Genomic DNA, 11,218 nt, shown 5'->3' with positions numbered 1-11,218 from the left:
GGTCAGAACTCTAATTATTATTAATAATATTAATATTAATAATATTATTGTGGTTGAAGTCTCGCTGGTACCTGCGTGATTTGTGAAGGAGCCTGGTGGGTGCTGGGCTCTGAGCCACCTCCCCTTCTCCAGAAGGGACATTCCCTGTCCTCTCTGATCCCTGCCAGAAATTAAACCTGGAATTTGGGGTGCCAGCATGCATTCCCATCTCTCAGCACAGGAAACCAAGCCCTGGCTGCACTGAGCACCCCCCTTCCTCCACATCACACTCAGCTGGACGGGAATTGTCTCCATTGGGGCCACCTGGCTTTTCCCAGCTAGCCCAGCAGCCCCTTTAAGAAGGTTTAATAGCTCTGCTAATGCCCTGCTGCTGCTCCTGAAGCAGGAGGGAATGGGAATGGTTCTTGGTGGTGGCTCTCAGTGCCGGGATGGGGAGGGGGTTTCTGTGGGACCCTGCCCACCTCTCTGCTGCCTTTCCTTGCTGGGAGGAATTCCACCCTGTCCTCCCCTGCTGGGATGGTGGGAATGGGAGAAGTGGGGGGTCTGTGCTGTCCCTGGCTGGCACAAGATGTCCCACCCTCAGCGCCAGGACCCCCGAGGTGATGGTGGCAGACACAGCTGGTCCCAGCATGAGGTAAGTGCTGCCTGAGTTGTGGTCCTGGGTGGATTTGGCACCCTCTGAGCACCCCCAAAGCCAGGAATGATCCAGGGGCTTGGCAAGACAGCAGGAGGAGGTGTTAAGTGGGATTGTCACAGTGTGGTGGTGTCCATCTCTCCCTTTAGTGACCTGTCCAGCTTCCCAGGGCAGAGTAGGAGCACCTGAGGGGCTGGAACAGCTCCAGGAAATACAAAACTGAGGCTGCAGTGAAACCTTTAACATTTCACATCCATTTGGTTCCACCTTGGAAGTCCCCAGCTGGACCCAGTCACCTCCACACACCTGGTGGGTTGGAGCTGTGTGAGCAAAAGGGTTCGGAAGTTACTTAAAATCCCAATTGCTTCATTTTCTTCCTTTTTTAAATTTTTTTTTTTCTTTCTAGCTTATAATGGTTTTACTGGGAAGCAAAAAGGGCATTTTTGCTGTAAAATATGTCAGGGCTTCAGCTTCCTGTCCTTTGCTGGGCATACAGCTCCAGGCCCCCCGGTGACTTTGGTGGCCCCCACATTTCCAGCCCTGCCTCAGTTTCCCTCTGATGCAGAGCTCTGTGCCCTGTCACAGCGAGTGTCTGTGGCAGGGGAGCCTGTCACTGTGTGTCACCACCCTGCAGGACCTTGGGGGCAGGAGGGAGCCCAGCCTCCTGCTCCAGGGCTGCTGTTTGCTGGATCTCCTGCTCCCACACCCCATTCCCCTTGGAGCCCCGTGTCCCTGTCAGGTCACAGAAGTCCCTGTGCCACAGCCACCACCTCCCTTGTCCGCTCCCATCCCGGTGCTCCCTGGCTCCATCCCCAGTGCTGTCCCCAGCTGATGTCCCTGGGGAGTCACAGCCAGCTGGGCTCTGGGCATGGAGTGTCCCAGGACCTGCTGTGCCCACCTGGGGCTTCTCCCCAGCACTGTCCCCTGTCCTTGGGTGACACCTGAGCACCCTGGGGCAGGGACCTGCTTCCCCAGTGTCCCCAGGTGAGTTCAGACTGTCCCTGGGGCAGGATTTGCTTTTCCAGTGCTGGGACAGCAGCTGGGTGATGCCGTGCCAGCCTCCTGCCCCAGCGCTCGGTGACATGGCAGGGACACTTCAGGGCCCTGAGTGCCTTCACTGGGTGTTTCTGCTGCATTTTTGTGGCCTCTGCTCCTCGTTTAACCCTTCCCAGGCTGTGTCACCGGGAGATGCCCTGGCTTTGTGCTGCTGCTCCCACCAGCGTTAAGCTCGGAGCCGGGGCCGGGCGGGGACACTGGGGCCGGGCGGGGACACCGCGTGCCACCGGGTGCTCAGGGACACCATGTGCTGCCGGCACTCGGTGCCAGGCGCTGCCTCGGGCATCCTGAGTGTCCCCAGCCGTGTTTATCCAGTGTCGTGTCCCCGCGGAGCAGCAGCTGGCGGGGGTTGACCCCTTCAGGGCAGTGGCATTTGGGGACAGCGGCTGCTGATGCTGAAGTTTCTCTGGGGATTGAAACATCTGCTGGGAAATGCACTAAAAATAGTGGGGAGAGAATCCTGGGGCTGGGTTTGCCCCACAGAAAAAGCTCCCAAATAACTGGACTTGATCTCAGAGGATTTTTCCAGCTCTAAGGGTTCTGTAAAGCCCAGGGTAAGGGGGGAAGTGGGAGAATTTCCCAGGCTGAGGAGGGGCTGTGAGGGTGTGGAAAATGAGCCAGGGCAATGGTGTTGGGTTATCACCATTATTGATGTCTGTGTGCTTTCCTGCCTCAAAGAAAAACGGGATTCCAAGCTGTGCCCACATGGATTTGCCAAGAATTGAATCTGAGGGCAATGCCCCCTTCTTCCAGCCCCAGGAACAGCTTGGCCAGGAGCAGGACATGAGGTAAGCCTGTGCTGGCCCAGGGTGGGACAATGAGGTGGCACTAAACCACGTTTGTGTCCCCAGAACCAGCACGAGGCCGAGAGAAACCCGGGCTCTGTGCTGAGTTCTGCACTGCTCCTCATCCGGAGCTTCCCGTGCTTTAGGGGAAATGGTTTCCCTATCCCAGGCATGTCTTGGCATTTCCAGTGTTTTCTTGATCCAGAAGGAGGGCAAAAGATCTGTAGAATATTAAATTTTGAACAAATAAAGCGGCGATGCCAAAAACGTTGCATTTTCGTGTCAGGCTGGAAGGCGGCAGGAGTGTAAATTTTGGTCTGACAAAAAAAGCAGCAGTGATTAAAATGTTGTGACCATTGACAAATTTTCTAGAGAACTGGTTGAGAAATCCAGCAAAACTCATTCTTTCCAGTGGAAAGCCTTCACATTTCACTGGATCTGCATTTTCAAAGAAGAATAGATTTTATCAAAAATTTCCACCGAGCTGTTTCACTAACCCAGGCGGAAATTACCTTCCCTCAACTCACTTCAATTACAGCAGTTTTGCTTTTCCCCTTTTTCTTCTTTTTTTTTTTCCCTTTTCCCTCTTTTTTTTTTTTTTGGCCTTTTTTTTTTCATGATCCAGAGTTTCATCTGCTGCAGGAGCTGAAGGATATCCTGGGAAGTGCCTGGCAGATTTCCCTCCTCAGGCCATCCCCGCTGGGCAGAGCGAGGAGAGGAGAGCATTTCTCTTCCTCTGTGTTCAGACAGAGCCCAAATTAACCTAAATCTCCCCAGTTCTGTTAAGATAAGGAAGATAAGGAGTCCTTTCACCCAGCTGAGGGTACATGCCCTTCCAGAGGGCTGCTGGAGGTACCATTTCTTTTATTTTGCCTGATATTTCTGCAGCTCCCATTCCCAAATCCTTTTGATCTCATCCAGGCCCATCCTGGTGCCGTGTCCTGGCTGCCTGGGGTGTTCTCCTGGTGAATGTGGCGCTTTCTCTGTGGCTTTGGGATGGGACAAGAGGCTGGTGGCACCTCCAGGACACCACCCTGTGTCCCTCCCATCCGTAGGGCTGCTTCCCATTATCCCTCCCTGCCACAGCGGCTCCGTGACTGGCACAGCTCCCCTGGCAGCCCTTCCCAGCCCTGGGGGAGGCCGGGCGTGTTGTTCATGACACTTTTCCTCCTCTCCAGGGGCTCTGGCCGGGCTGGGACCTCCATTCCGAGGTGCCTCGGGGTGTGGCAGATGTGGAACGTGTCCCCCCGGGTCCCTGCTGCCTCTGCAGCGTCACCTCCCCGGGCTGGGGGGACAGATGTGCCACATGTTCTGCAGCTGGATCCTCCCTCCCAGCTGTGCCAGGGCTGCCCACACGGGGACACTGCCGTGGGCACAGGGAAGCTGTCACAGGGACGTGCCACCCTGTGTTTGTCCCCATGCAGATCCGCTGTCCCTGCTCCCAGGTTTGGGACGCTGTGGGGACAGGTGGCACTGGGAGGTGGCTCTGCAGGAGCAGGTCCCTGCCACCCCCAGCCTGTTCTCGTGCTCTCTGGAAAGAGGAAGGGGATGGTTTCCCTGAAGGGAAGCTGAGCTCCGTGGCAGGAAGGGCTCCTGCCACCCAGGGTGACCGTCCCACTGTCCCCAGCCTCCAGAGGGGACAGGGTGCTGCCAGTGTCCACCAGCAGCAGGAAGCTCATCCCCAGTCCCTGGGCTGTGGCAGGAGCTGGACCGCCAGTGCCACATGACCACGTGCCACCACCCCCTGCGTCACTGTCACCGCACTGGCACAGCCTCCATGCGCGCAAAGGGATGTGGCTCCTCGCAGGCTCGGCCGGTAGGTGAGGCTGGGGTGGGGAACCGAGGTCACCGGGGCCTGAGGGGACACTTTGATGGCAGGGAAACCCCTGGGAGGTCCCTGGATCTGCCCCTGCTGAACCCGGAGTCAGGGACATTGGGAGCTGGGACAGTGCATGGGGACCCTGCGTGCTCACAAGGGTCACAATCCACTCACAGGTTTTGCTTTGGCCCCTGGGTCCCAGGAGTGAGGAACATCAACCTTTGGCCCTCCAGGACAACTCTTTGCTGTTCCTCCACTAAAGCCTCACCCCAGGAGCTCTGAGCCAGCACCAGCTGTGCCCCTTTAGCCCCTCCTAGAGCTGTCCCCTCCCTGTGTTCCCAGGGATGGGACGGGACCTTTCCCAATGTTCTCCCGGCTCCTTTGGTCTCCCCCCAGCAGTGAAGCCCCAGCTGGGGAAGGGAAGCCTCTCCTGGGTTGGGAATCCCCTCCTGCCCCCCACCAGCCCAGTTTGGAAGGGGAAGGAAGGGGTATTTTTAGCACTCATGGTCTGCTTGTTCCAAGGATTGAGCTAAAAAGAGGAATTGACGTTCAAAGGAGGGCTGGCTTTGCTTTAAAAGGAAGGGTTTGTGTTTTTCCTACTACTCAGTCATTGCAAAACTTTCCTGTGAAGAGGGATTGGTAAAAATACCTCTGGTGGGAGGTGGCAGCTTGTGACATCGGTGACATGGGTTCCCTGTGCTGGCATTGCTTCCACTGCCCAGTTCCCAGGGGGAGCTCCCACCTCAAAGGAAGGGATGGGCTGGGACTAAGCCCCCCTGTCCTGGTGCTGATCACAGCTCCTGTGAAGGGAATTCCCTCCATCCTGGAGTGGTTCCTCCCTTCATTCCAGCTCTCCAGCAGCTTTTCCTGACCATTCTCACGGCTTCAGAACCCCCTGGGAGCTCAGGTGCCTTCCCAGCTGCCAACCAAACTCCTGGAGATCCTCCAGGTCCCAAAACAAGACCATCCACACCCTGAGGAGGAGTTGAGCTGGAAGCCACAAGGGACAGAATCCCAAACATCAGGTTTGGTGTTTAGGGGTCATGCCTGTGCTCCTCCTTTTCTCTCTGCCCTTTAAACAATCCCCTTGTGACTCGGTGGGGGATTTGGGAGTGACCTGAGACCCTTCCTCAAGGGCCATTGCTCCAGCACAGTGGGCCTTTGCATCCCAAGGGAATGGTTTGGGAAGGACAATGACTCAAGCCTTGTGTCCTGGTTTCAGTGCACGTGATCCCAAGTCAAAGGAAGGTCACAAGGGGACAATAATCAACCATCCAGGCATGTCCTGTCAAGGTGAGAGGTCACAAGGGGGATGGCAACCACCCCCCAGTTTGGTTCTGTCAAGGAAAAGCACCTTCCAGAAAGAGAGGAAGTGGCACAGCCAGGGAGAAAGTGAAAGCCTAAAAAGTGGGTTTCAACCTGTCACCCTTTCCAAAACCTGAGGTCAGCTGGGCTTGTGTCAAATGTCAGCTCCCACTGTGGGAAATCCCGGCCCACCTGGTTCCTCACGGGCTCCAGGAAGCACTTTTGGTTTTGTGCTTGTAGGAGAGAGAGATCCCGAGAAATGCACCTTGTGACAGGCACGAGCCAGCCCTGGTGCCCTGCCATGGCAGAAGAAGAAATAGAAATCATGAGCCTGTGCTGACCCTAAAGGAGGGTGCAGCCAGGGGGGTTGGGATCTGTTCCCAGGGGACGAGGGACAGCACAGAAGGACACAGCTTCCAGCTGTGCCAGGGGAGGTTTAGTTGGATATTAGGGAAAAATTCTCATGGAAAGGGCAGCCAGGTGGAGTCATAGCCCTGCAGTGACTTAAAATCCATGTGGATGTGGCACTTTGGGGACACGGTCAGCAGTGGCCTTGGCAGTGCTGGGGGGAACATCCTGCAGCGGCTCATCCCTCAACCCCCTCCCAGGTGCAGTTTGGGGACGGTCACTGCTGATGACAGCTGGCCTCCCTCCAGCCCCTCCTTGTCCCTAACCCTGTGAATGGCACCGAAACCGCCTTTGTTCCCCTCCCCGGGGGGCAGGACCCGCTGCTATAAAAGGGGCGGTGGGGCCGAGCGGCCCTGCTCCCAATCCGTGTCCCAGTCCCACGCCCCATCCCAGTCCCTGTCCCGGCCCCATCCCAGCTCCCAGACCCCATTCCAGCTCCATCCCAGTCCCTGTCCCCATCCCAGCCCCATTCCCGGCCATGGGCCGCCCCGCCGCCGCTGCCACCGCGCTGCTGTGCCAGCTGGGGCTCTCCGCAGCCATCCAGTGGCTGTGAGTAGGGGATCTCCCCTTCCAGAGCCCCTCTTGGCGGTCCCTCGGGGAGCTGCGGCCCCCCCAGTGACCCCCAGGTCTCCCCACAGCGGGCTGGCGGGCAGCGGGGTGTCCTGGAACGAGAGCCAGCACTGCCGGCTGCTGGTGCCGGAGCTGCTGCAGCTGTGCCGCCGGCACCTGGAGGTGATGCCCGGCATCGTCCGGGCTGCCCGGCGGACCCAGGCGCTGTGCCAGCAGAGCTTCGCAGACATGCGCTGGAACTGCTCCTCCATCCAGCGTGCCCCCAGCTTCGGCCCCGACCTGCTCACAGGTAAGGGATGCTCCTCCCGCCCGGTCCGCTCTGCCCCGGGAGCGTCCCGGGCTGGCAGCGCGTCCTGCCTTGGGTTTCTGTTTTGGGGGAAATATCCTGCCTTTACGTGGTGTTAATCCTGTGCAAGTTCCGTCTGGGGGAGGTGACAGACGGCGACTTCCACTTCAAACAGCTGCCAGGCTGTTTGAATGAAGACCAGAGGCTCCAAAAAAGCCGGGGAAGAGGTGGGGATGCGGTCAGTGTAACCCAGGGACCACAGGTTAAAACACAAAACTTGAGAGGCCTTGTGTATATCCTGCTGCAAGACGAAATAAAGAACCTCCTTGCACTGAGAGATGTGCGAGAGAGGAGTCTGTCTGGGCAGCGAGGAACGAAACATCCCTGTTTTCTCCGCAGGAACACGGGAAGCCGCCTTCGTGCACGCCCTGGCAGCGGCGGCCGCGGCGCAGGGCATCGCCCGCTCCTGCGCCTCCGGAGAGCTCCCGCTGTGCTCCTGCGGCCCCGGGCCCGCCGAGCCCCCCGCGCCCGGCTCCCGCTGGGGCGGCTGCGGCGACAACCTGAGCCACGGGCTGCAGCTCGGAGCCGCCTTCACCGACGGCTCGGCCAGAGCCGGCACCGGGGGCACGCCCGGGCTCCGCGCCGTGAACCGGCACAACGGAGCCGTGGGGCGGGCGGTGGGTGCGGGACCCCCGGGGCTGCGGGGTGGGATGGGGGATATGGAGCCCGCCAGGGCTGCTGCGGTCTGGGATGGGGTGTAGGAGCCCCCTGGGACTCACACGGTGGGTCCGAGCCCCCTGGGATAGATGGAGCCAGCACAGCAGGAGCAGAGGTCACTAATGTAATGCAGCAGATGCCAGAGAGGTTTTTGCGATGTCCTGAACATCAGGGGGCAAAAAAACGCTTTAAAAGTGTCTTAGCAGACACACCCCCGCACACACTGCTGCCCACCCCCAGACATCCCATACCCTTTCCACAACCAGCACACCTGACACTTCACACCAGTACCCCCAGTCAGCTGATATTTCACACCAGTGCTCCCAGTGCTTCTTTGCACCCTTCTCACTGGAAACAGAGCTCATCCTGCCCCAGTCCAGCTGGGCTCCCCAGCCCATCCCATCTTTGTGCTTCCATCCACTCCTGTTCCCCAGGTGGGGAAGCCTCCAGCCCCACTGTCAGCTCCTCTGGAAGTTCCCCAATGATCAGGGTCTTATCAGAAGGGATTGAAGCAGGGCTGAGCCCCTGATTGCCCCCGTATATTCAGCTCTGAGCCCTTTCATGCCTTGAAACTCCCATGGGTGCCCTTGGGAGTCAATCTCTGGGTAGTACCAGGAGAGAGCAAACTCACCTCTTTCTCTGCAGGTGCTCAGTGACTCCCTGGATACCAGGTGTAAATGCCACGGGGTGTCAGGCTCCTGCTCAGTGAAGACCTGCTGGAAAGGGCTGCCAGACCTGGGTGAAATCGCCTCTGACCTCAAATCCAGGTACCTGGCAGCCCTCAAGGTGAGCCATCGGCTCGTGGGGCCCAGGAAGCAGCTGATCCCCAAGGAAGGGGATGCCAGGCCAGTGACAGAGATGGATCTGGTTTACCTCATCAACTCTCCTGACTACTGCACCCCAAACCCCCAGCTGGGCTCTCTGGGGACACAGGACAGGTAGGGAGCACTCAGCCTCTGATTGCAGGAGTGCCTGTTCTGCTGGCTTTGAGTGTCCTGGGCAGCTGATGTGGCTGGGCTGGGGTGAGCCTGCAGCAGATCTCTGAATCCCTGAATCCCTGTCTTGTGAGACCCCTCCTGCACTGCTGCATCCAGGTCTGGGGCCCCCAACACAAGACACACAGGGACTTGTTCAACAAGAGATGGCCATGGAGATGCTCCTAGGGCTGGAGCCTCTCTGCTCTGGAGCCTGGCTGGGAGAGCTGGGGGTGCTCACCTGGAGAGGAGGAGGCTCAAGGGAGAGCTCAGAGACCCTTCCAGTGCCTAAAGGGGCTCCATGAGAGCTGGAGAGGGATTTGGGACAAGGGATGGCGGGACAGGACAAAGGGGAATGGTTTTCCACTGACAGGGTTAGTTGGGATATTGGGAAGGAATTCTTCCCTGTGAGGGTGGAGAGACCCTAGCACAGGGTGCCCAGAAAAGCTGTGGCTGCCCCTGGATCCCTGGAAGTGCCCAAGGCCAGGCTGAACAGGGCTTGGAGCAGCCTGGGCTGGTGGAAGGTGTCCCTGCCCATGGCAGGAGTGGCACAGGGGGATCTTTAAGATCCCTTCCAACCCAACCATTCCATGATTCCATAATCCTGCTGCCTCCTCTGAGCACACCAACTCTGGGAGAGGCCAGGGCTGGGGAGGGCAGGTCCCCAGGTCCCACATCTCTCCACAGGCCGTGCAACAGGAGCTCTGTGGGCAGTGACAGCTGTGACCTGCTGTGCTGTGGCCGTGGCTACAACACCTACACGGAGGAGGTGCAGGAGCGCTGCCACTGCCGCTACCGCTGGTGCTGCTCCGTGGTGTGCAGGCGCTGCCGGCGCAGCCTGGAGAGACACGTCTGCAAATGAGGAGGAGAACCTCTGCTGGCACCCACCAGGCACGGCTGGACACCAGGAGCCCATCCCAAGGGATGCCCCCAGCAAGGAGGAGGCTGTGCAGGAAGCCTGGTCTCTCATGGAAAGCCTCAGACTGAGAGATTTTGGGAAGCCTTCGATCCCTTCCAACCCAGACCTCGGGGCAGGACAAAGAGCTGCCCTCCTGCAGCCGGGCCAGCCCTTTGTCTCCAGCTGGGAAAAGCCATTGATCACTCCACAGACCCCTTTCTCCAGAGGGAACGGAGACCCTGGGCTGCCATTGTCCCTTTGCAGGAGGATTCTGACAGCTGCCTGAAAGCCAGGAGTGATAGATGGAAGGGGGATAGATGGATGGGACTGGGAGAAAGCTGCAGGGATGGAACGCTGCTGCTTCGGGTGAGGGGGTCATGGGCATCCTTTGGGAACAGGATTCTGCTGTGGGCTAATCCAGGGTGCTTCTCCTCAGGGAGAACACTGCTCCAGGGCCCTTTGCAGCACCACAGTGGAGATATTTGCAGGGAGATGGTGCTGCTCTTGTTGAAGGCAGAGACATCAGGGAGAGGAGAGCTCCTGGGGGCTGCCAAAACTGGGCAGCCTGGCAAACCCACCCCTGACTGTGTGTTAACAACCCAGCCATGGCATCACTGTAGCTTCTGCCCCCATGTCAGAGGTGGGAGCACACCCAATACATGAAATTCTCATGGCTTGTCCTTCCTGCCCCTCCTTCTGGCCCACTGAAGTCTTCAGCTCACTCCTTCCACCCTTAGGATACCCTTTGGAATTCTGGCCTGGAGAAGAGACACAACTCCAGGGCCTTGGGGAAGCAAGAAATAACCTTTATTTTCTGTACTTAATGTAAGTGGGATTCCAGTGTGTGTTTTTAAATAAATGTTATAACTCTCTGTGCCTTGTTTTCTAGGACAGTCTTTCCTGCATGTCCTTCCGAGCTGGTCCTGGAGAAAGAGGCTGTAAGGAGAGCCTTGTGTCCATAAAGCCCCATGTCCATACATTTCCTTTCACACACCTGAGGACCAGCTCACTTTAATCTCTTTCTGCTTCTCACTGGCCCAGCTTTGCCTTTAATTACAGATCCCTGCCTTCCTCAGCTCCTGTTTTATCCCCTCCTTCCTCAGGTCTCTGTCTGCCTGGGAACTGTCTGTCTGGGATTCAGGGCTGGTGCTGGAAGTTGTGGCAGTCCAGGGCTGTTTTCTTATCCTTGGGAATGTGGGCTGGATGAGCCAAGGGTGTGTGTGAACAGCAAGGGGAGCCAGGGATGGGGGCTCCCACATTTCCCAAAGCACAAAATCTGGCCGAGTGCTTGGATGGGATGAGATTCCTGCTGGTGCAGCCTTTGGAGAGAAAGGATGAGTCCAAACAGGTGCTGGAGGGACTCCACAGCACCAGGAGGACAGGTAAATGGGATGGGAATCCTGGGATGGATTCCTGCAGCTCCCAGCATTGCCTGGAGGCTCCAGCATCTCCGCTTTATTTTTGGTTCCCATTGACTGGAGTTGGCGGCGCTCAGCCCGAGCCCAGCTGGACGATTACTCATTTCCACATCCATTCCGTCACTTTTAATGGTCTCTGCTGGGTCACGGAATCAATGCACGAGCTTTCCTTGTAAAACATCCCCTCCCCTTAATGTGCTCCAGGTTTCTGTGCGAGCAGGGGAGGAATCAGAGGTGGCTGGAGAGGATGCAGGGCTGGGAGTCGAGCCCCAGCTCGGGGAGTGCCAGGAGTTATCAGCTCTTAATGCCACTGACGGGCTCTGCCTGCTGCCAGCTCCCTTCCGAGAG

The 11,218-nt window shown here is 58.0% G+C and overlaps 1 protein-coding gene across 1 annotated transcript; it reads left to right on the top strand.

Moving 5' to 3' along the window:
• Nucleotides 1-2,436: 2,436 nt before the first annotated feature.
• On the top strand, nucleotides 2,437-10,299 carry LOC121363084 (protein Wnt-11b-2-like). The gene is made up of 8 exons (XM_041485171.1): nucleotides 2,437-2,478; nucleotides 4,103-4,291; nucleotides 5,145-5,319; nucleotides 5,517-5,587; nucleotides 6,646-6,866; nucleotides 7,263-7,540; nucleotides 8,226-8,518; nucleotides 9,242-10,299. The coding sequence occupies exons 5-8, from the start codon at nucleotides 6,743-6,745 to the stop codon at nucleotides 9,414-9,416; spliced, it is 870 nt and encodes a 289-aa protein (XP_041341105.1). The 5' UTR covers nucleotides 2,437-2,478; nucleotides 4,103-4,291; nucleotides 5,145-5,319; nucleotides 5,517-5,587; nucleotides 6,646-6,742; the 3' UTR covers nucleotides 9,417-10,299.
• The last annotated feature ends 919 nt before the right edge of the window (nucleotides 10,300-11,218 follow it).

This window comes from Pyrgilauda ruficollis, unplaced genomic scaffold, assembly GCF_017590135.1.
Source record: "Pyrgilauda ruficollis isolate IOZ18807 unplaced genomic scaffold, ASM1759013v1 scaffold7, whole genome shotgun sequence".
NCBI classification, from domain to species: Eukaryota; Metazoa; Chordata; class Aves; order Passeriformes; family Passeridae; genus Pyrgilauda; species Pyrgilauda ruficollis.
This window is presented reverse-complemented; position numbering and strand designations above follow the sequence as displayed.

Excerpts from the sequence above, each read along its gene's own strand:
- LOC121363084 (XM_041485171.1), top strand. The coding sequence starts at position 6,743 with ATGCCCGGCATCGTCCGGGCTGCCCGGCGGACCCAGGCGCTGTGCCAG. Across the intron at positions 6,867-7,262 it reads CGGCCCCGACCTGCTCACAG|GAACACGGGAAGCCGCCTTC; the intron begins GTAAGGGATGCT and ends TTTTCTCCGCAG. Across the intron at positions 8,519-9,241 it reads TCTCTGGGGACACAGGACAG|GCCGTGCAACAGGAGCTCTG; the intron begins GTAGGGAGCACT and ends ATCTCTCCACAG.